The sequence below is a fragment of the Xiphophorus couchianus genome, chromosome 5 (assembly GCF_001444195.1).
Source record: "Xiphophorus couchianus chromosome 5, X_couchianus-1.0, whole genome shotgun sequence".
NCBI lineage: Eukaryota > Metazoa > Chordata > Actinopteri > Cyprinodontiformes > Poeciliidae > Xiphophorus > Xiphophorus couchianus.
The window spans coordinates 24,408,835-24,433,167 of record NC_040232.1 but is presented as its reverse complement, the minus strand read 5'-3'; the positions used below and the strand labels follow the sequence as shown (position 1 = coordinate 24,433,167).

Genomic DNA, 24,333 nt, shown 5'->3' with positions numbered 1-24,333 from the left:
TCTCATTCTCAGTCACTCCTTATTGATTCCTCCCGTTATTCTCCTCCTTGTGTGAGAATAACACACAAGGACCCTGCTGGTCAGTGATCCCTGGATTTGTTTTTTCTTTTTGTTCTCCCCATACTTCCATGTTTTGTTCTTTTTTTTTTTTAATCATTAAATCTTCAAATCTACTTGCTGCCTCAGCGTTTCTGCATTCAAGTCATCTTCATCAACATCTCGCGACAAATGGGCGCACTAAAAAAAAAAAAAATGCTGTTGCATGAAGGTTTGCGAACCTAATAAGTATGAAACAAGGCAAAGCATGGTTGCTTAAAAAAATGACTTTATTTTGTACCTTCACTTTTTAGAGGAATTTAATTTGTATCTTTTTTTTTTTTTTTTGAAAGGCAGTGAAAATTTATACATGTTGTATATTATAAACCTCAGGCTGGAAAACCAAGCTTGTGCCATTCTTGAATAGTGGTCTAAGGCTGCATAAAAAAAATCACTTATTTTTACAGGTTTCAAATGATAAGCATTGTAATATTTCTGTATTAAACATTTAACTGTCTTCATAGAGGTCGGGAAGCCAGGAAACTGGCAGCCTGGAAAAGTGTGGAATTACGCGTTGGAACCAAAGACCACACCCTGCAGTAAAATAGGTCAAAAATAAAACATTTATTGTGTTCACACACTAATAAAGCACTTCACATTTCATAACAAAATGCCATAAAACAACACACTTAAGTTTGTGTAATGAGGAAAAAATGACTTTATGGAAGAAGCATCATCAATGCTGCAGTTCATGCATGGATAATTGATAATGAAGGTAAAACTGGAGACCTGAGATCTTGATGCTGATGATCAAGCTTTAAAAATACACTTTTGTTTTTCGTCTTTCTGTTGCCAGAAAACATAAACAAAACTCCCTCTGTGGTAGAATGCTGCACTCACCACACATCGTTACACTATGCCCCTCATGTTTGAAAATAATAGTTACCGTATCACATTCATATCATTTCCAAAGGGACAAACTGAAGCAACACATCCCCACGAACTAACTGTGCGTTTAAAGCGGACGCGTATTCCCGTCATGTTTTCACAGAAGAGGATTGAGGCCACTGGAAAAAAAATGTGACTCAGAATTCAGGATTAAATTTCAGGATTTTTGACTTTTCTCTGAAAAATCTGACGTTTCTTTAGAATTCCAGCTTTCATCATCTGAGTTCAAAAGTCAGAATTTTGACTTTAATCTCACAATTCAGATTTCATTTTTCCTCTCAGAATTCCGACTTTAATCTTCTAAATTCAAAAGTCAGAATTTTGAGAAAAAAAAAGTCAAAATTCTGGGAGAGAAAAAAAAAAAATCTAAATTACGAGAAATTATTTTCCAAAATTCTAAGAAAAAAAAAGCCAAAGTTCTGAGATTAAAGTCAGAATTCTTTTACTTCAGTGGCCCCAATCCGCCTCCAATATGTTTGACCGAAAATGAGTTAGTTGATTTGAAGCTTCGACTTTTTTTCCTCTCACTTCTACGCATCTCCATGTACTTAAGGAAAGCCTCTGGGGGGGAAAACACGCTCCCCTCTTCGTCTCCAACGTTTCAGCCGGAGCTTGACGCCCCGTGTGGCTGTCCATGCCGGGTCCTCTCTGTCTCTCTCATTTTGTCCCCAGAAGGAAGCGGGACACGTTCTCATAAACCACAAAAGTGATGCAGCAGGCCGGCGTGACGCGGATCAAATTTGGGACGACGCCTTTGTAGAAGCCCGAAGCTCCTTCGTTTCTGCGGGGGGGAGGGGAATAATGAGCGTGAAAAGGAAGCCGGGTCCAATCGACCGGTGCCGGCAGATCCGTACCTCCATGTCCGTCCGATGACGTCCACGACCCCGCCGTATCTGTTGTGCTGGTCTTGGAGCCGAGCTCTCACCACCTGATACGGGTACGTCGTGGCGACGGCGAATATTTTGGACAGCGCTGCCATTGTGACGTATTCCAGAGCATCCTGCTCATAAGAGAACGATGGAGAGGAGGGTGAGCAGGAAGAAGGAAGGGATGACTTTATCCAGCGTAACCCCAAGTTTGAAACTCACCAACTTTGCATCTGAAGGCACCTTCTTGTATTTGTTGTAGTCTCTCTTGAGCTCTTCGTAGGCCATGAACTGCAGGGCTCCGTGAGACGTACCGAACAGGCCCGGAACGTAACCCTGCAGAACACAACCGGACTTTACTTCAGCTGGAGGTATGCGTGTGATGAGTAATGATACCCCCTAGTGGGGATTGACTATTTCCTGCTGAAGTGACGGCAGGGAAGTATGGAAGCTCATTCAGGTCATGAAAGAAAAGACTAAAAGCTCAGCAGGAAGTTATAATTCCGATTTTTAAAGGCAGACTTCTTATGAGATATAAAGTCATCTTTTTTTTGTTGTTGTTGATAAAAACAAAGTCATAATTTTGACTTTCTAATTTAGAGTCATGATTATGAGACACTGAACAAAATCGAATGCATTACTTTGTATCTCAATTATGACTTTAAAGTAAAAGTTATGATTTGGAAAGTTAAAATTGTGGACTGCATTCTCATAATTATTACTTTTCAAGTCAAAATTATGACTAAAATCAAAACTATGACTTTGAAAGTTGAAATTATGACTCATAATTTTGACTGGATCTCATAATTATGACCGAAAGGTGAAACTTGAGCAACCAGAACAAGAACCAACCGTCTCAGAGACAGTTTCTACCCGATAGCAATAACAAAACTAAATGCAATCAAAAACAACCATTAATCATCATAAATGATGTATGTGAGAATGTGGCTGTTCTTATTTTTCTTTTTTTTGCCAGTTGTTTGTTGATTCTTGCGTTGTGTGTGAATTGTGAGACAGTTATTTTTTGTTTTTGGGCATGTGCACCGACTGATGGCACCCTTTGAATTTTGTTGTCCTTGTGACAATGACAATAAAGATTTATCTATCCATCTAGCTATCTAAATTATGGCTTTTATTCCAAAAATAATAACAACTCACCCTCAAATGATGACCTTAAAGCTCATAATTACGCCTTTAAACCTCATGATTGCGACTATAAAACTTGCAATTATGACTTTCCTGTTGGACTTTTACGTTTTTCTTTCATGGCACAAAATCTAGCATCTATAATCATCAGACACACTTCATATGTCACGCATGGAAGTCCACAAAAAAAATGTCCCACTTTGTAAAGTCCTGGCAGGCCCTCGTGGCGGTAGATCTTAACCAGGGCGTCCACCATCCCCTTGTACTGCTTACTGGTGGGGTCGGAGCTGTACTGCAGAACCAGTCGGGTCTTGGTGACCCAGATCGGGTTGGTTATGGTGAGAGTGAGGATGCCTGAGAAGAAGAAGCAGGAAACAAGACTCTAAAGGTCTGCTAGAGCCTCTCAAGTTCACACACACACACACACACACACACACACCGCTCTAAAAACACACTGTTTTAACGTTCTGCCAGGTCTGGCTGCAACTCAATAGGTTAGTTTTGTCAAAAGAATAAAAAAAAAAAGTATTTCAGTACCACAATTAAGATTTTAATAGGTTTCTACTCGTTTGTCATATAAACATTTTTCTCCAGATCCAGCTTTCTCAGCAGCCCTTCATGCCGAGTAAAAAAAGATTCAAATAAATCAAATGTTCACCATAAACTTACGGCCAATATCTCAGGCTTTGACATGAAACCGTTCTTAAACAGGAGTAGAAGAAAAATATATATTTTAAGAAGGATATAGTTAATTTGTGCAAAAAAAACCAAAGCAACTCATTTCATAGTTTGAAGTTTTAATGGTTGCGTGAATTAAAGACTGATTGTAAGAATGTCAAAATTACATAAAGTCTTTAAGATATGGCTTTGGTGCTGCTTGTTTCAAAAAAATATTAATCTCAAAATTAGATGCTAATGTCCCTTTACCACATATTTAGTGGATCAGTACCTTATTTTCAAGGCTATTTTTTATTCTGTTTATAGTAATCAACTTGAATCGTCTTGCAAAAAAAAAAAGAAAGAAAGAAATCAAATAACGTAATGAAATATCTGCAATAAATACAGCATTTTGTTGCAATTTTTCGTTTTGCTCGATTGTTTTGCAGGTGCAAGTGAATTTGCACTCCGTTCCTTGGCATTACATGCTACTTGAGTGATTCAGAGCTCAGAATGATGTCGTTATCCTACCTGGATCCGTCTGTTTACACAGAAATATTGTGTGGCAGCTTCAATTTTATTACCTGAGCTAAATTTATCCAGAAAACAAACAAGCCAGTGTGACCTCCTTAGGAAGTATAATAAACAAAACGGGTGTGCAGTCACTTCCATACATGTCGGCTGCATCCAGTTCTGAGCAGAGTTATCCAGCTGAGCGGTCAGCTCCAGTGGTGGAGAAAGTACTCATACAATGTAATTAAGTAAAAGTACAAATACACAGACAAAAATTTACTCAAGTAAAAGTCAAAGTACCACATTATTATTTTACTTAAGTAAAAGTAAGAAAGTACAAGCTTTTAAAACTACTTAAGTATTAAAAGTAAAAGTACTTGCCGACCATAATACCTAAAGGCTTATATAATGTCATTCAGTGTACCTATCGTATTTAGTTTTAATAAATCAGTAATGTACCATTTTAATGAGCAATGCTGCAGATAAAGCATGTTTTTATTGTGTTTACCCCCTGTGACAGTTTAGATTTAGATATTTTATTCTATGCATCAGAATTCCAGGGATGACCTGCAGGGTTACATGTAATTAGGCAAAATGAGATAAATTATTATACCTTTGAAATGTTTTATTTAATTCAAAATAAACACGTTCATAAGAAAATTGTTTCCCTGAAAAAAGGGACTTTAAACTGACCTAACAAACATCAAGCGATTTGGAAACATCTAGTCTTTCGTCCTAACAAAACATGAACTTAACTTTTTTGCCAGCTATTTTGAGAGAACTGTTAACAGAAAGGGGCTGACAATAAACACCTTCCAGGCAGGGGGGGTCCGGCTGACTCTGTGGGCGGGAATGTCCGCCAATGTCGCCAGACTTGCGACAATTGCGTCTCATTGGAACCCATATTCTAATTTATTGAATATGACTGTAACTGTTACATGGAGATTATTTTAATGGCGCTAACATTTATTCAATAACCAGGACGTGAAGGAGTTCAGCGTCAACTTATATGTAACATTCATGGCGGGAGACGTGATCACGACCGCAGTAATCACTGTTACTTGCAAGTTCATGCTAGCTTATAACAATATACAGTAATCGTATTTATTTACTGCAGTCGAGTTCAACAAAAAGCTTGCTAAGATTACATAAAACTTCACTAACACAAATTAATTTAACATCGATAGCGTTTAGCAACTTAACTTACCTCAATATGTTTTTTCAAATTTGATGGTGAATTTTTGAAAGATAGAATTTCATGCTTTCGGGGAAGGCAAAGGCGGCATTGGAATCTCCAGGAAGCGTTTTTTGACCCAGTTATTTCAAAGAAATCTTTTAAATAAGGCCATGGGTGGGGCAGGTCTTCTGGAGGATGACTATCCTTGGACTCCATTCTGGGAGTTAATGATTCTGCAGGTCCTGCGTACTGTGCTGCTCTTCTTGAGGGAGGGCCTAATGGTTATTTCCCGCTTTGGATTGGTTCAGCGGACTGATTCTGCTCTCGCCATTGGATACTTTCAAACTAACGAACAAATCAAAAAACTGAAATGCGTCTTGGATGTAACGAGTAACGAAACGCTATATAGAAATGTAGTGAAGTAGAAAGTACAGATACTTACTGTTAAATGTAGTGGAGTAAAAGTAGAAAGTACCCATTATTAAATCTACTCAAGTAAAGTACAGATACACGAAAATTGTACTTAAGTACAGTAACGAAGTACTTGTACTTCGTTACTTCCCACCACTGGTCAGCTCTAACCTGCTTCAGCCGCCGAAACCAGGTGCTCTGCTGGGCTCAGTTCAGCCTGACGGCCTTCCTTAGTGTAGCCTTTGATTGCATTGTAGCTGGAAAGTCAGAGGGAAAACGTACATCAACAGATTTCTGAATGTCACTGCTGCTGGTGAAGTCGTCCTGATGCAGGTTTTATACATACAAGAAGAAGTAGAGGCCCCAGGACAAGCCCGCGCCCCAGATGTTGGGGGTCACCCCTTGGTACAGACCCCTCACTCCCTCCTGATGCCACACACTCTTCATACAGTGAAGAATACCGCTGTACTTGGGCCTCAACTCCAGTCCGTCACTCACTGCATTGGAAGAGACGTTCATATCTTAGTGAAGGTGTTCAAAAAAAATACATCCAGAACAGCCGATCCTCACGCTGTACCTGCAAACCTGGTCTTCACCAGGTCCAGCGGGTGAAGCAGCAGAGTGGACACCACACCGCCGCTCAGTCCCGCCACCAGGTTTTCTACTTTCACATGGCTGAAGACCTGCTGGACGTGTCCGGCGACGGAGACAGCGGAGACGTGTTTTCTGGGCTGCCCTGCTGTCTCTGTAGCGTCACGGTGATTCGGTGTGGAGCTCATCCTTAGCAGGTAACCGAGCTCAGCTAGCCTCCTCCGCCGCAGCTGGCTGAGCTCCTAACAACTCAGTAACAGCGAAGCGGCCGGTGGACCCCGCGACAACATTTAGATACGGCACAGATACGAGGAAACCGCCTGAAATTCACGGCACGTCGGACGCCGAGCCACGTTTCTGACATGAGGCGAAACTCATCGCCACCGACAAGTGTCAAGTCTCACACTCCTCCGGCTCGACCTTGTTGCGAGGAACCGATTAGATAAATGTCATGTTGTATTCCTCAGAGTTGTACTTCCGGAATGTACTTTCAAAATAATTCGAATCCGGGCCCCACGTCTTACCGCGGCCGTCACGGGTTCGAGTCTCTCTCTCTCCATCCATCCATCATCCATCCATCCATCCATCCATCCATCGTGAAATAAAGACAATTAGAGCCAAAAATAATGTTCGTTGCATCAGGAAATGTTAGAACATGTGACATCTTGAAATTCCAGGAGATTGAACTAAAAATATTGTACTGATAAACGGTAGTCATTTTGTGAGGCCAAAAAAATAAATAAATAATTTTTAAAAAAATCTATCTTTTTCCATGGCCATCTGAACATTTCTCCCTATTAGGTGACTGTTATAAGTTTACATGTAATTTTCAAACGTGTTCAGCGTGAGATTTTGCTGCTACTGCAGTTTTTCACGCTGACAAATCTTATTTATACTCCCTAAGCCTCGCGTGCTCCTACTTGCCACTAAAGTCTGTACATTTACGCCTTTCCGGTATTATTTCCGGTTCGTTCTCTTTCTAAAATATCTAACTTGACTATTGTTTCTTTCAGTGACGCAATCAGCAGGCGCGGATGTCCCACAATGCAACGCGACAAGCCACTTCTTCACTATCAACACATGTCGGCTAGTCTTTTTTTTTTTTTGCACGAACATTAGGATATTGTTATTAAACATTCTTTTGTATTGGCGTTGCTCTTGGCTCTGAAACCAAATGAAGGTCAAGGTCCTTTCAAGAAACCCGGATGATTATGTCCGGGAAACTAAACACGATATTCAGCGAGGTAAGCGCGTGACTGTTAGCTTCCAGAGGCTAAAGATTAGCATAAACAGTCTGAGCTTCTCTTGCAGCGACAACACCAGCATTAGCAGCTTTGTATTGAACAGCAGTTATGTATGGTAAAAATAGAAAGAGTTTATCATAACTAGTTTTATGTTAAGCTCTAAACATTTAACCCCATTCCAAAAATAACTCAAGTTAAAAGTTTTAAACTGTTTGTCTCGTTGCCTCTCCAGAGTTCTGTGTGTTTTATTGGCATTTTATACGACAGAACCAACACAAAGCTGGAATTAGTTGTTGAGTAGTTTTTATTTTATTTTTTAAGTACAAAACGTATGACGTTCATTTCTATTAGCTTTCCTTCGCTCCGAATCAAATAGTTGGGTCATTATCAGGACTATTTAAGCGATTTGATTCAGGTGTGTTGGACCAGTGGCACATTTAAAAAAAGAAGAAAAAAAAGCAGGACAGCATTCCTCGAGCAACGGAAAGAATTTAGAGTCTCGGTTTATCTTTTCTTTTTTTTTTTGGTTAAAAAAAATGTTCATAGTTTAAAGGTTGTGAATTCTTCTGCGAGGCAACTTGCTGTACCAACCTTTGACTGCTGTCCCCGTGTCAGTCCCCAGGAACTACGACCCCTCCCTTCATCCGTTCGAGGTGAGCAGAGAGTACACCCGGGCTCTGAACGCCACGAAGTTGGAGCGCGTGTTTGCCAAGCCTTTTCTGGCCTCCCTGGACGGACACAGAGACGGGGTGAACTGTCTGGCCAAGCACCCCCGGAGTCTCTCCACCCTGCTCTCTGGCTCCTGCGATGGCGAGGTAAGCCGTTGAAGCCCTTGAAAGTCAAGGAGCTTCATATGCTCTGTTTGCTTTATATATATACATACAATATATATAAATATAGATATATATATAGATATATATATATTGTGTGTATATAAATGTTGTGTTTGTAGGTCAAAGTGTGGAATCTTACCAAACACGAGTGCGTCCGCACTCTCCAGGCGCATGAAGGGTTTGTCCGGGGAATGGTCGTCAGATACTGCGGTTCTTCCTTCTTTACGGTAAGCGGTCTACTTCATCATCTTGACATTTTTCCCTTCAGCTTGTTTGTTTTTAAGTATCAGCAGCATAAGGACTAGGGGTGCACCTGGGCCTGTCACAATAAATCAATTAATCACATAATAAATTGAAATCAGCTCAATAATTTCCATTTGCATCGATTTATTGTTTTTTAATCTTTTTTTTCTTGTGTCTTCCCACCAAAAACTGGATGACTAAAGTCTTCAGTCTGACACATTGGTCTCGACTAGCCTCCCTTTTTTTTTTTTTGAAGGATAATTTTGTGACAAACAAAATAAATTTTATTTGTTGTTTTGGTTGCTTTATTTATTTTGGATCTTTAAGATGTCTTCCAGTGTTAAATGTTCATTAGAATTTAAAGCTTAATGATCTTTGAGTTTGTGTTCTTGCATTATTGGGCTATTGCCATAACAATACTTGAAAATGGTTTCAAAACAGCCATATTGCCATTTATAAAAGATTCTACAGTAATTTATCATCCAGCAAAATCTGTTACCTTTCCAGGCTTAGTTGCATCAATAAATCGGCCCCAAGCGACTGATACTAACATGTGAGACGGACCTTATCCACTGACCTTATCTTATCTGCAAATATCTGAAAATCGGCCACTGTCCTCTTTTGCTTTGTCATGAGAGAGAGGTCTGACCGACTTAGCCACTTTACTATTTAGTGTTTGTTTTTGTTTTTTTGTTTTGTTTGTTTTTTCCCCAGACAAAAAAACATTGGTATCTGCCAAAATTGAAATTAACAAATGAGTTTTTTTCATAGATGGATGATCGGCCAGTAAACTGCAATCGGTGCTCCCCTTAATGAAAACCTATCCTTGATTGTAACAGATCGGAGATGACAAAACCATCAAACATTGGAAAATGGAAGCGCCGGGCTACGGAGAGGAGGAGGAGCCTCTTAACACCATCCTCGGCAAGGTGACGCCTCTTTAATTTTATTCATCAGGACTCATTTTTCCTGCTTTATGATTTCTTTTTGCTTAAAGAGACGCATCCCTCTTTAGGCCGTGTTCACAGGACTGGACCATCACCAGAAGAGCGCTGTGTTTGCAACATGCAGCCACCAGGTGGACATCTGGGACGAGCAGAGGAGCACCCCCATCCGCTCCTTCACCTGGGGCGTGGACAGCTTCAGCTCCGTCCGTTTTAACCCTGTGGAGGTGAGACATAGCACACCATTCTGGAACCGCACCTGTTTCATATGAAACCTGCTGATTTAGTCCAATTGGATCATTTTCCTCTCCACAGACGGAGCTCCTTGGAAGCTGTGCCTCTGACAGAAGTATAGTTTTATATGACATGAGGGAATCAACACCTCTTAAAAAGGTGGGTCTTTATTCTTCTTTCTTCTTCTTCTTTGAAGTTCATATTGAAAAAATTCTGCTTCTCCTTCAGGTGATCATGACAATGAGGACCAACACGATCAGCTGGAACCCAATGGAAGCTTACTACTTCACTTGTGCAAATGAAGACTACAAGTGAGTCTAAGAGGGAATTGGATTTTGTTTATTCTTTCAACAACTTCTGGTTTGTGTAATTATTGAAAATATTTAATAAGACAAATAGTGAATTTAAAAGTATGAAGAATCTTTTAAATAATTTTCTACCTTTAATTTGAGATAAAAGGTAATTCAACAGAAATGACTGGCTCTGTTAAGGTGGGATCGTAAGAAAGGTGCAGCAAGTTTTCAGGTCTGTACTGGTTGTGCTGAAAAGTTGTCAAAAATGTGGTTAACAATCGTTGCTCCACTGTTGCTAACTTAGCAACTTTGTTGCTATATTTATTGACTTTTCAGCCTCTCTCCTGGAGAGGGTTACTTAGTTCACTGCCACACTTTACGAGGTCTTGTACTGCGGTCAGCAGCGCAGAGTTGCAAACGCGAGTGAAAAGATGAGCAAGGTTTAAAAAACACTGTGCTGAATAAAACCAATATAGTATGTATTTAATGGCATGATGAATTACCCTTCCAACGATGCACAACCAGCTTACAGCTAACATTTCTGAATTACGTTGAAACATCATGTTTGAAACAAAATTACTTCTTTACTTGGAAAACTGAGATATCTGGTTTGAGACTGTAAAAGATTTTAGGACAGTGTGAATTTTTACATTTCAAGATGATCAAGATCACCATGCTTAACTCTGCCCGAGTTAAGCATGGTGATAAATCTGATAAAATTTTTTAAATTGATTGCCAGCTCTCGTCATCACACAAGTAGCTCAAATGTCGCTTACACCTCCTGGTTTGTACCAGAGATGCAGACGCTAACGTTAGCGTTGCTTCCTGTTGACTCACTAGCCTGTACACATACGACATGAGGTATCTGGAGAATCCCGTCAAAGTGCACGTGGACCATGTCTCCGCCGTGCTGGACGTCGACTACTCTCCCACCGGACGGGAGTTCGTCTCCGCCAGCTTCGACAAGACCATCCGCATCTTCCCCAAAGACTCAGCAAGCAGCAGGTCGGTTCTCGTCGCGTTTGCCACTTTTTAAACCTGGCCCATCCGGCTTTTAGAAGCTTACGGTGCAATATGTCTCTGGGCGTGTTTGCAGAGAAGTCTACCACACCAAACGCATGCAGCACGTCATCTGCGTAAAGTGGTCGGCGGACAGCAAGTATGTCCTGAGCGGCTCGGACGAAATGAACATACGGCTGTGGAAGGCGAACGCGGCGGAGAAACTGGGAGTGGTGAGTTTGTTTATTTATTTTTTGCTTAGTTTCCTGTTGGCACGCGGCCCGGGTCATTACTAATGGTAATGTCTACATGCTGATCAGCAGCTGAATTTTCCTCAGCTGTCTTAATATCTCGTATCTCCGTCAGGTTTTATAACTCGAGCCAGTTTTATGAATTGGCTGCATTCTTTTTGGCCCTGGGCCCGCCTCCGCGCTGTAACAGTGGGCCACTCTGCCAGCAGCTACGCTACGGGGGACGACCATTGCCAAATGCACTGATGGATGCTGACTTAGGGTACAATTACTCTCAATAAATGCTATATTTCTGTTGGCACAGTGTCTCCTGATGAAAGGAAAGCCTGAAAAGAAAAGCTCAAATTGGAAACATTTGATATCAATTGGATTCTGTCAATAATATCTGCTTTTACGTTAATAATATTGCGTCCTCGGCTGTCGCATGGGACTTGTTAAGACTTCCCAAGAAAATGCTCTGTTGCCTGGTTTGCTGCCAGATTATTAAGATGATCTCCAGCAGCCGTCTTTCACTCCTAATCAGATTCGCTCCTGCGTATTCTTTTAATGCAGCTCGCTGGTGGAGGCGGGCTGCTTTTGGCACTTGTTTCACTGTCACTATGCACGGGGAGATTTACTCGCAGGCTCTGCACTTAAATAGATCAGACAAGCGCTGCTCCTATCAGCACTTTGAAATGGGCCAATCACTTAAACGGAGGCCACTTTGAACGTAACGCAGCATTAACGGTGAAGTTCTACTGAGAGCGTCTTTAATTATCAAGAAACGCCGAGATGCTGAATCAAAGGTTAGTCGGGGGACTGAAGGCATTACTCTGGACGAACAGAGACTCTCCTGACTGCTGCGACTCACTTTTTAGAAGTTTCCCCAACATGTTGGAACATTTGGACTCGAGGTTAAATTTATATATTCAGTCATGTTCTGTTTATTCTTTGTTGTAGAAGAACTGTTGTGGTAACTTATTTTGGGCCATCACTTTGGAATATCACTTAGTGAAACACTTCCACAAAACATTCTCTGACCTGAAACTTGATTAACTTTTTTTTTTTTCAATAAATGCTAAAGTGGGTGGGGCAATTTTGGGAGGCAGACTTGCAGTTCAGTAGCGACTCTGTTCGTCACTTGCGCTATGCCTCATTCAGCCACTGAAACAATGCTACTGTTTGGTTGTTAGTGGAAATGGAATGAGAATTATTTTTCTTGTATATGAAGAAATGCAGGAAAACTTTATGGGGGTAAATTTTAAATAACCCTACCAGTCTAAGACTGAACCAACATCAGTTTTCTCTCCAGAATTGAGAGAAAAGCCTTCAGATTTGGATTCCAGTGATGCATTAAAATGCTGTCTGCATCGTTTTAAACTGTGTGAGTGGGAATAAAAATAGCAACAGGTATTTTGTTCCATATAACACAGTAGGAGTGTAACAGGTAAATCTTTTATGGATGCAAACTTGACTAAAAACCCACCTGTTTAGGATTGTATTTGAAACGTAATCAATTACAAATCTATTGATGGAACTTGACTTAATGTCGTGTTTTGATTGTTGATTCTATGTTCCATTGTGTTTCTGTGTTTGATATGATGTAAAGCACTTTGAAATGCCTTGCTGCTGAAATGTGCTATACAAATAAAATTTGATCGATTGATTTGATCAGGACCGTCACGGCTGCCGACGAGCGTACTCACTGAATTTCAGAAAATGTAGCAAACACATGAGCGTTTTTATTTTTTCAATCTTCAGTGTTTTAAAATAATGGTTAAAGTGAGGTTTTGACTTTTCTTAGGAGAATGTCTTTATGAGCCCACGATTCTATAGACTTGTTGGACTTCCTTGGAATCCCTCTCCATCTTAACTAAACTTCTGCTTGATGGTGTTGATGATCCAGAAAATTGGAGGACGTAATCTCAGGAACGTCCTCCTCTAGCAGTTTTCCTGATCCTGATTGGTCTTTGATCAGTTTTGGGTGATACGAACCGTCTGTTGATCAGACATCCATTGAGATCTCTCTAGGAATCTCCTAGTTTTACTTTTTTTTAATTATTATTATTTTAGGGGGATTAGTTTGGTGCAACAGGATCAGCTTGTACAAATTGTTCCCCCTCAAATTGAATCCCAGATAAAACACTGCTTCTAATTAGAATAAAAGCCTCGGAGGAGGGCAGTCACCAGACGGTGGCTTTCATGGGCCAAACAGAGGTGGGCATGTTGTCGAGCTGCTGGTTTCACGTTCTTAACAGACGTTGATTTGTTTTTAAACAAGTTTGTCGCTCCGAAGTCATTTCAACTCTACAGATCAGCATTGTACGGTCAAGCGAGTATTCCTGTCACAATAACAAATTTTGCTGAGCGATCAATTGTCTCGGAAATTGTTGCAACAAACAGCAATATTGTTTGAAGACCATTTTAAACTCATGTAATGGTAATGACATAATAATGCAAGCACATTCTGACAAACGTAAATGCACTTTATTTTCAAAAGAACACTGGAACAAAAAATAAAACAACCAAAAGCAAAAATAAAATGGACTCTCGGTCTCCATTAACAAAAAATGCACTTGAGTCAAAACTAAACACAACATAAAACCAAAGTGGAAACAAAAACTACGTTCAACCAAGAGAGTGCAGATTATGAAGTCTGTATACTATATTGCCCTTCAATAATCATTAGATTTAGATAGAGAAGACGGACCTTTTTTTCAGCCAGTGTCATCAATAGAAAGAGGGAAAAGGCAGAAAGAAACGATAAAGCCGATAAATTAAAGTGAGGTTGATCATTTTCATTTATCATGCGATGAATTGATTTATTGTTTATTGCAACAGGCCTACAAGTGAGTTGAACTTTGTTGATGTAAAATTGATTTGACTTGTAACGACACACAAATATATCAGTTTCAGCTGAGCTCCCTTTAAACGCTTTGTTTGAATCTCTACCAAGTTTCATCCTGGATCATTCCTGTATGAAACCGCCTCCAACCTCAATTTCTTGTGTTAATCTTTATTTTCTGTGTGAATGTCCACCCGCATGGTTTACCAGTTCACAAAATAAAACTATGTTTACATAGGCTGCTGTGAGGTTTTTGAGATTCTAGTTTGTTTTTGGTAGAATGGACTTTGTTTTTTTGCCCTTCTGAGCCATTAGGTGCCGTTGGCTTTAAGCTTTGGATGGCCTACTCTGGATTTATACTAAATGAAGACTGTTCTCTACTGCTGATATTTAAAGCTAATGGCCTTTTGACATGTCTGTATGTCGATCCATCCTGAACTACATGTTTGAGGTTTTAGTTCTGAACACACATTGTGTCCGCCATTCAAATGTTGTTTTAAATCAGGGTAGTGATCAGAGCATTTTGACTAAATGAAAATACTGACCCACTGAGAATTGGTTGTGAAAACTGGGGAGTGTTAACAGACGTTTCAGTCATTTTTGATGAACTAATTGGGCTCATGTATATTTGTGTTTCTCCAGCTCCCTGTTTTTATTTTGTTGTTTTTTTTTGACACAGCTGTCTCCCAGAGAGAAGCAGGCCATTCACTACAGCCAAAAGCTGAAGGAGAAGTTCCAGCACCACCCACAAATCAAGCGCATCGCTCGCCACCGACACCTGCCCAAGGTCATCCACCACCAGAGGAACGAGCTGAGGGTCATGAAGGAGGCCCGCCGGCGAAAGTGCGTATCCAGTTTCTTTTTCTTCTTTTTTTTCTCCCCTGGCAGCACAGAGGGAAGAAACGATGGGAATCCCCCGCTGCCTCTGTTTAAGAGAGAGGTAGCGATTTGGGCTGGTGCCAGGGAGAAGGTGTGACCTACGCAGTTGTCCTGATGGAAAATTTCACAGATGGGATCGGGCCGCTCTGACGTAGCCGCGACAGGCATTACATACTCATTTACAGCTCGGACGGCGGATCGATTGTCCCTTCCCACCTGTGAATCGCAGCTTATTCTTTGATTTGCATCACTGCTTTAATATAATATATCAGACATAAGACTTTGCAAATTTGTTTGTTTAATTCATTTACAGTTTAAAGTGAACAAGCCACATTTTGAATTAAAAAAGCAAACAAACATATATAGTCTACCTCTTCTCTCAAACGTCAGTTCGCTATAGCATAAGCAAGTAAACATCATACCCATATAGACACTTCTTTAAACAAACAGACAATGTGTGCATTTAAAGATAGAAAAAAACATGTATTATCTTTGTACCTTGATAGAATATATTTTATTTTCTCACAAGTAAAAATAGATCTTACTCTCTTTGGTTTCTTTAGACAGATTCGTTCCATAAACAGAAATACATCGTTCCATATGTTCACTTCAGATTTTTTTTTTATTTTAGTTATATTTTTTAATCTCTGATCCTCTCAAATTCTAAATGCAATCTCATATTATTTTTTACAAACTTTCTGGTAACATACTGTGATTCATAAAAGATTTTAAATCTGCACTTTTATACATTGGTTTTCGACAGCACCAGTGTGTGACGCAGCTGTTAGTCCAACAGTCACACATTCAATCTGTTCCTCGTCTTTGTTTGCTTTCCTCTCTCTCCCCTCTCTCCTCTCTCCCTCTGCCTGTTCCTGACTCGTTTCACCAGCAGTTTGAGTAATTCATGACTCCTCTGTTGTTTTTCAGGGAGATGAACGTCAGTAAGCACAGCAAACCAGGAAGTGTGCCTGTGGTGTCTGAGAAGGAGAAACATGTCGTCAGTGTGGTGAAATAGATCCCGCTCGCGAGGGAGAAGGACTTCCTGTTTAGTGGCGAGGTGGAGACACCAAGGACTCGTACTTGGAATCTAAAACTGCGAGGATTCACATGTGGATGGAAAACGAGCGCCAGTGGCTGTGTTGTGGATGTTAGTCAGCTGTACTGTAAATACACAACACGAGTCAGTCAGATTGTTATTAAGGCTCATGGTACATGCGGTCCTCACTTTGGAGCCATGGAAAATGAAAGACTTCAGTGGAGTTTATATTGGAAATAAAAAAAATGATGAAGTTGGTTTAAATAAATCTGGTTCTAAGATTCTCTTATGTCCCTTCACCACTCTTTAGTTTCTACAGTTTGATTCCATATTTAAATAAATGTCCTAGATGTTGTCAGTGAAGTCTTATCACATTCAAATGTAATAATTGATTTTTGTTGCTTTTCTTTTATGTTTGCTACGCTTGACTGTGTTCAAGTTTGATCCTGAATCAGACTTAAACACAGTCTGATTGTGTTTAAGTCAGACAGGTTCATATTTTCATCTGAACTTGAGTTGTTTGTTGTTTTTTTTCGTTTAAAAAATTTTTTTTTTTAAATAGCTTATAGTGTTGGCTCAAAGTTTGAAGAATTTAGTGGAGGTTCATCAGAAGCGGTGAAGTTGTAAAAAAAAAAAAAAACAAGTTCAGCTGAATTCATTCAGTTTGCAGCAATTTGTGATAACTGACAAAGATAACTTTTAACTCGGATTCCCTCCGGTAGAATTTCTACCAGGAACAGTGCCGTCGATTTTCTGCGCCGTTTTAGAATTGCAGTCTACATTTTTAGCAACGGCAGCGGAGGAAGTGAACGAAGCCGTTCGCACAGTGTCGATCGAGCTTCCAAAAATACTGAATCGACATCAACAGCCGCCTCGTTCGGCTCTGCACTTCTCTCTCCGCGGTGGGAAATGGTTGTTTACGGCGCAGGCAGTTTGATTGCGCCGGACTGGCGTGTTGCATACGGCCTGGACAAGCACTAGCAATTTGATAAAAATTTTATACTTCGACAGACTCCACACCTCCAATTGTCTCAATAGCCGGGGGTCCAGATCCTCTGTACGACGCAAAGCATAGAACAAGCGTCTGGTTTTTACCAGGCTAGTGTTGCACAAGCCTAAGCAGAAACATAGGCATAAAAGCCATGTTGCTTTGTTTTTCTTTTTTGATAATTTACCCTGTTGTGCTGCCATACGTGGGCATGTTGTCTGCTTTATGGGTAGCACTTGGTGGTGGCGTTATTAATTTGAGTGTGTGCAGGTGCGCGGAGACGACCTGGATTTGTGGGGTGAACAATTTTCTGTTGACTTTTTGATCACCTCTGTTGGAAACACCATTGCGTGATGATGTGATCGACAAAAAACAACCAAGTGTTTTGTTTGTGTTTGTCAAAACTGTGAAATGGAAAACTAAAGTTCACAGTAAGATTTGGTGCATCTTAAATTTACACCGATATCTTAGCCTACAGCGTCATTTGGTAAGTTGTTTAAAATTTTATACACCACAATAGCTGAATTAAAATTATTTCTTTGATTATGGCAAAGTGCCTTGAGATGATGTATTGTGAATTGGCGCTATATAAATAAATTGAACTGAATTGAATGTTTGCTCTGCTACTTAGGATTGTTACCAGCTTCGCAGGACTTCTTTACGTTGGCAGCACCACGTCAAAGGGCAAAAGTTTAAACGGGAGCAGCAGTCAGATGCGTTTCCATTGCAGATGTATGCAAAACGTGGTCAATATACTGCTAATGTTGGAAAAAAACACACAATGTTGTTATTGAGTTGTTTCCATTAAATAAGAAATACAATAAACTGTTGACGCGACAAGTCATTAAAGAAAACACGCCGCCATCATCCTCCTACTGCTTCCTGTCGTTTTCTTTTTCGTGGTTCGCGCCAGTGGCAAAATCCGTCACTATTGAAAGAAGTGTTTTCGTTGCAGTTTTGGTCATTCGGACAAGAAACTCCCCACATCTTCACTGCATTATGAATCGGCGGTCAAATCTCAGAATGTGTAAAAACAAAGAGGCCAATAAAGTGAGATCAGCTCCGAAGACGGCAGAGATGGGAACAGATCACAGTGAGTCAGGAACTGAGGTGTTGAAGTCTTTGGCTCTTTTCAATCAAGATTGAAAACATTTCTGTTTACTGCAGCAAACCTGTAATGACGTGTTTATCACTGAATTTCTCTAATGCTTTATTTATTTATTTATTTTAGCTGTTTAGATTTGGTTTCATGTTCTTTCTTTTAATGATATTCCTTTCATTAATTTCGTGTTTTTGATGCATTAGGTGTTTTTAACGTGTCCAACTTCTGTTTCATGGTTTTTCTATAATTCACTCCCAATAACTCGGTACACATTAAATGGTATTTTACAAATTAACTCGCCTTGCCTGATGTAGGGTCAGAGTGTTTGTGCCAAATTGCTGTAAGCAGATTTTGTGGCTCCTGCTGATTTGGGGCGCCAAGAGCTCGGTACCAGTCTGTAAGTTGACAGTTTGCGGAAAGTCGTTATAATTAAAAAAAAAAAAAAAAGTTTAAAATCAGTAAATGCCTAATTGAATCATTTCTGCTGGTAGTAGAAGCTGTGTCTGTGTGTGTGTTCACATTTCATGCGCACTGTAACGGTTTATAGGAATGAGCCAATTTCCCCCCGATCAGCTCTCAAAATACAACAAACATATTTAGTTCTATTCTTGAAATGAATCCAAATTAAAACCTAAGGCTATTTTCAAACAAACACAATATATTTGTTGATGCACCTTTTTAAGATGTATTAAAAATCAGATAAGTGTTGGAGAAATTAGCTTTAATGCAAAAAGGAAATTAATAGTATTTAGTTTTGTGTGTTAGAGTTGAAATGAGTCCAAATTGGACTTGGCTGGTGAAATACAGGAAAAACAGTCATTTGAATCATCAAGGAAAAGCGTGATTGTTAAAAAAAACCCTTAACCCCAATGGTTGCTATGCCTACATCTTTAAACTATCCCCTGGAAGGGGGTATCCAAATAAAACTCTACCCGGGGCCTCAATAAACTCCGGATCGGCCCTGTCAATTTTATCGTCAAAAACGTTGCAGTTTTTCAAAGATTGAAACATGTGAACCAGCTAACATAAACCCAAAAACAATTTCCCAGCTGACTTTCTTTTATATTAAGTCGTTCAAACATTATCGAACCATCTCGTTTTCATATTGGTGTATTGAAAAAGACAACAACAGAAACAGCAGCTGTCCTTCCATGTGTAATCGCTTTGAGTTGTATTTCTTTTCATGCGACGTCACAGAAATGGTCACGTCAGCTGACAACAAAAGCCCCGCGGGTTGCCGCGCGAGCGCGTGTGAAAGCACTGACCGGAACCGCTGCCGCACCTGCAGCCACAGCCGCCCGTCACTAGTCATCCTCCGCGCGTTTGTCCCCTCTGTCAGCGCTCATGATCTGCTTATGAAATATGCATCAGCTCTCTCCCAGCCGCGGCTGCTGCTGCTGCTGCTCCTCCTCCAGCTTCACCTCCACTCCGTGTTTTCGCGCTCACTGTCGCGCCTGCTGTCAATGAACATCCAGCGCGTCCTCTCTGGCTTCTACGTTTCCACCGCTCCGCCCCCTTTCTCTCTGAACCCCCACCAACCCTTCTCACACACACACACACACATCTCCTCCCTCCTCACTCCCTCTCTCTCTCTCTCTCTCTGTATCTCTCAAACCTTCCCCCCCCCCCCCCCCCCGCCCCCCACTTTCTCTGTCATTGCATCCATTTTTGTGCATCTAAGAAATCTCCAAGAATTACCAACCTGGAGGAAAGCGAGCTAAACAGAGTGGCAGCGGGGGGCTCGGGGCTCCAAAGGGAAAGCAGACAAGGACGCGCCGGGTATCTGTTATTCCAACATGCGAGCGAAAGCCCTCTGAAGGATGGCAGCGATGGGTTAGACAGGATTTACCATGTCTGCTAAGTAAAAGGCAAGAGTTATTCTTTTTACACTGTATTTTCTGTTTGTTTTTCCTTTCTCTCCCTTCCTCCCTCCCCTGGATTGAGGGTGATAACCTACAACCCGGGGTTCTTTCCAGAGAAATCTAGTCTTTTTCTTCTTCTTCTTTTAGAGCTGTTGATGAGTAGTAGTAGATTCGTTTGGCTCTCCAATCCCCACCAGCTTGACTCTTATTAAATCGCACTGTGACAGCTTTAACAGCTGCAAGGAAGAACATTTTTGACACTTATTTTCTGCACCACAGTGAGCCAAAAAAAAAAAAAAAAGAAATAATGAAAAGAAAAATGTGCATGACTACCCAGCTAACTCGTGTCACGTCATGCCGTGTGTGCCTTCTCCTAACCACCAGTTTAATACATTGACCAGAGGTATAAACATTTATTTACTATTATATTTTTTATTATTATTATTTGATACTCTTTCAGCGACCGCCCGGTAAAAGATGTCCGCTCCACACGGGGCCCGGGGCGCCCCCGGCCCTGCTGCCGCCGCCGCCGCTGCTCCCTCAGCGGCCGGCGCCATGCCGGAGATGCCGGACCTCAGCCACCTCACCGAGGAGGAGAGGAAGATCATCCTCGGTGTCATGGACCGACAGAAGAAGGAGGAGGCGAAGGAGCAGTCCATGTTAAAGTAAGAAAAAAGGCGGAAATGAAGCGGGAATGCGGCTGCTTTCTTTTTTTGGGAGGGGGCTTGTTTTTGGTGGTCATTTCTGTCCCTCAATGTGGAAACTGGAGGGTCATGTTGCCCCCCTCACTTCCCCCCCTGACATCCAGCCCATTCACTCTGGACCTCCAGCAGGAGACCGTCAGCTCCCCCCTCCGCTCTCGTATCGACATGTCTCGTCTTTTACGGCAGGGTGTCGCTCCATAATGCGGCACTCGTTTGTAGTTTCGCCCGCACGTTTGTTGTGACTGTGTTTAAGCCTGTATGTGCTACAGTGGGCTGGGCGAGCAGCGACGGCCGCCATTTTCACGTAAAAAGCACGCCAAGCCGCCCCAACCTTTCCCCGCGCTAACGTCACCGAGATTACACAATGTGACACTGGAAAGATCATTCCAGGTGTCCTTTGCGGTGTTGTGCCCGGCTTCCAGCGTTAAAGTGTGGACAGAGAGCCCGCTGTACCCCCTAACCCTAATCCTAATCCTAACCCTAACCCGCCTCACCCCGCCCTGCTCCGCTCTGCCTCTGTACAGATGTCGCGCGGAGCTATTTCAGCACCGCGGTGCTGTCCGCTCCGAGCCTCTACTTTTTAAGGTGGAGCGGAGCGTGTGTTCCCCCACTTCCGCCACCATTAACCTTATCTGTGCTGGCGAATACATTGAATTCATGACTAAATATTTCACCTGTCGACCCCCCTCCCCTCCCCCCCATCGTATTTGTGTTGTTTTTTTTTTTTTGTTGCTGAACTTTAGGTTTCCAATGCGAACTAGATTAGCAAAGAGGAGATGTAGAGGTGGTGACCTTAAATGTTGATTTTTCTTTATATTTGTTCTCCTTTGACGACAGGGTGAACGTGCTTCTGTGCTCAGCCTTAAAGCGAATGTGTTGTGTTCTTGTTTTTCAATGCATCATTGGTAACTTCATAGTAAGAGTTTATTGGAGAAATGTAAGCCAGATTAGCATAGTTAGCCCCACAAAAGCAGTAGCAGAATTTAACTAAATTTTGAGGCTAAGCTATTCAAAAACATTGTTTAAATGCACTTATTAGGCTAATGAGCATCATGTTTTTATTTACTCTGCAGCTCAAATCCAGTCATGTTTCAATCACAGTTTTTAACTTAGTGTTATTATTGTGTTTTTGTTTTATGACACACCAACAAAAGCACATACTTTGAAGCGTAAGGAGAAAATACATGATAATTTGACTGAGTATGACTGAGTCAAATCAAACTTTATTCATAAGGCCCCTTTCTAACATTGGCTTTCCGTTGACCAAAGTTCCTCACAAAGTAAAAAAAACAAAACGAACAGAAAACACAGTGAAACAGAAATATCCCTGAATCAAAAGCAGGAAAAACACAACCACTATAAAAGAAAGTCAATGTCTCATGAGTTCAATCCATTGTTTTAAAATAGAAAAGAAAAGAAAACAACCAAGACATTGGTCCTCTAGCTTAATTGTGAAGCTGTGGGGCAAGAAAAGTATTATCGAGAAAGTCTCCATGGTGATCTACTGCAGAATCTGTGGACAGGGTAACTGTTTGCTTCTGCACTCCACAAATCTGGTCTGGTTGGAAGAGTGGCAAGAGGAAAGCCATGACAAGTTCCAATGCAGAAACAAACATCTAGAGGAAGGTCAAAGGTCAAACAAGCCCAAAATGTTGGCCCAAAAGTTTGGTTTTGGGCCAACAGTCAAGTTGTCTGGAAGAAAACCTTCAAGTAGCAACAGAAGACCTGAGACCAGGGGCAGAAGTACATGCTCAGTTTGATTTTCAGATACTTTATTGGTCCCAAAGGGAATTTAAATGATGTCGTAACACAAATCCTTCGAGATTCTTCAACGAGTTATTGTAGATGGCGGTGGCCGTGGGCAATTGGGATCTCGCGTTGTGCAGTCTGTGTTGCAGCAGAATCTGAAGAAGCCTCCGACTGAATACACTGTGTTGTTGTATGTGAAATCCTTCTTTGACCGTCATCTCCAGAGGCGCCACAGTCGTCCCCGGAACCGAGCCGGAACCAGCCTTCTTTTATCGGACTGTTGAGCCTTTTTAAGCCCGTGGCTCTGATGGACTATGACTGAACTCATTTGAGTTTGCTACGAAAAGCAGGTGAAAAATAATCTGTTTCTACATGAGGACATACGTTAGAGAAACGCCCACTGAAACATCTGCCAAGTGTTGTCTCAGATTGGCTCTATTCAAACACACAGCACAGTTTTTTGATTTTTGTTACACATTTTAATAACTGCCCATCTTTTTCCTTCTACTTGGAAATTATGCATTAGTCTATGTTAGTGTATCACATAAAATTGCAACGATATACATTTATTTTTGGTTGACAACGTGACAAAATGCGGAAAGTCTCAAACGTTGTGAGTGTGTTTGTGTGCCAGTGTCTATATATGTAATTGTAGTTTTTAGACGATGTAATGTGTCCATTCAGAAGATTGTGGCTTGTTCTCGTTGTGGGATTACAAAGCTGCTTGTTTTGGACAATTTCTACTTAATTATTTCTTCTAGATAATATTTATAGCCATCAAACAGCTTATTTGTGGAGCACATTTCAGCAACAAGCCAGTCCAAAGTGCTCGACATCATAAAAAACATGGTAGCCATCAACTTTGAAACCAGCACCAAACGTTACATTTTGTCAAACACTAATCATCAAAACCATCAATGCACATCAGACATATTGATCAATTTTCCATTTATTATGAGTCAAAAGCAACTCTTAAACAGATCAGGTTTTTAGCCTGGAATTAAAGGAACTCGGTGTTTCGGCTGTTTTGCAGTTTTCTGGACGTTTGTTCCAGATCTGCGGTGCATAGAAGCTGAATGCTGCTTCCCCGCGTTTGGTTCTGGTTCTGGACATGATTCCTATTTTCTTTTATAAACTTCAGTACAATTTACAAGAATCATATAGTAACAAGAGACGCACAAAAACTATTCATAAAAAAGAACACAGATGAGAAACTTTTTTTTTTTTTTTAGCTCTCGGCAGTTTAAACGGATGATAAATAATTCCGTGTTTGTTCTCCAACCACTAGAAGAATTATTATTTTAATTATTTTTTTTTTCTTTTCTTAAAATGATGTAATTAAGATGAGATCCCGTGGAAGTGAAGAAACTCCACAAACTAGTGACTGAAAAAGTGGGAGACGCAAACACCGGCACCCTAAACTCCCACACGCCCTTAACGACGCTAATCCGGCTTCTCATTTCTAGCAATGGCTGTCGAGCCTCTAGACTAAGGCGGTTTACCACCAAATCTGTGCCACTCACTGAAGTATGGGAGATTCCTGCCACTATCTGGCGAGGATTGTTTGTGATGCCGTCCTCCCAAAGCCGCGCTCCTGAAGGAGGGAAAGTTGCGCAATCCCCTGCCTCGTGCAGCTGCACGACAACCATGACTCATGTCCTCTTTAAGACGCAGCAATAGCCTCAGCCGCTGCAGTGTACGTGCCGTGTGATTCACCCAGGCCTTTTCCGCCAGCTTTCTCGTTCTGTTTCTCCCTCCTCATGGGGAAGAGAGAGAGAAAAAAAACAACAACCCCAAAACAAC

At 41.1% G+C, this 24,333-nt stretch overlaps 3 protein-coding genes across 14 annotated transcripts in view; 2 read left to right on the top strand and 1 right to left on the bottom strand.

The window, feature by feature from the left end:
• Positions 1–636: 636 nt before the first annotated feature.
• LOC114144570 (mitochondrial folate transporter/carrier) lies at positions 637–24,333 on the bottom strand. Of its 3 annotated transcripts, none has more exons than XM_028017548.1 (7): positions 24,323–24,333; positions 6,332–6,594; positions 6,101–6,251; positions 5,926–6,011; positions 3,196–3,350; positions 2,073–2,186; positions 637–1,984 (listed from the first exon to the last, which is right to left on the bottom strand). In XM_028017548.1, the coding sequence occupies exons 2-7, from the start codon at positions 6,531–6,533 to the stop codon at positions 1,676–1,678; spliced, it is 1,017 nt and encodes a 338-aa protein (XP_027873349.1). In that variant the 5' UTR covers positions 6,534–6,594; positions 24,323–24,333; the 3' UTR covers positions 637–1,675. The 3 variants fall into 3 exon arrangements, with proteins under 3 accessions (XP_027873349.1, XP_027873350.1, XP_027873348.1); XM_028017549.1 differs by lacking the exon at positions 24,323–24,333 and having other exon boundaries at positions 637–1,765; positions 1,839–1,984; positions 6,332–6,795; XM_028017547.1 differs by lacking the exon at positions 24,323–24,333 and having other exon boundaries at positions 6,332–6,798.
• On the top strand, positions 7,377–18,507 carry dcaf13 (ddb1 and cul4 associated factor 13). Its single transcript, XM_028017545.1, has 11 exons — positions 7,377–7,589; positions 8,205–8,404; positions 8,542–8,649; positions 9,505–9,594; positions 9,681–9,836; positions 9,925–10,002; positions 10,072–10,154; positions 10,977–11,141; positions 11,233–11,368; positions 14,890–15,053; positions 16,017–18,507. The coding sequence occupies exons 1-11, from the start codon at positions 7,520–7,522 to the stop codon at positions 16,102–16,104; spliced, it is 1,338 nt and encodes a 445-aa protein (XP_027873346.1). The 5' UTR covers positions 7,377–7,519; the 3' UTR covers positions 16,105–18,507.
• Positions 19,848–24,333, top strand: part of rims2a (regulating synaptic membrane exocytosis 2a) — a 172,278-nt gene continuing 167,792 nt past the window's right edge. For all 10 annotated transcript variants that reach the window (XM_028017528.1, XM_028017535.1, XM_028017533.1 and 7 more), the window contains exons 1-2: positions 19,848–20,083; positions 20,538–20,742. In XM_028017528.1, coding sequence (XP_027873329.1) covers positions 20,555–20,742 — 188 coding nt within the window. In that variant the 5' untranslated portion in view covers positions 19,848–20,083; positions 20,538–20,554. The remainder of the gene's footprint in view (positions 20,084–20,537; positions 20,743–24,333) is intronic.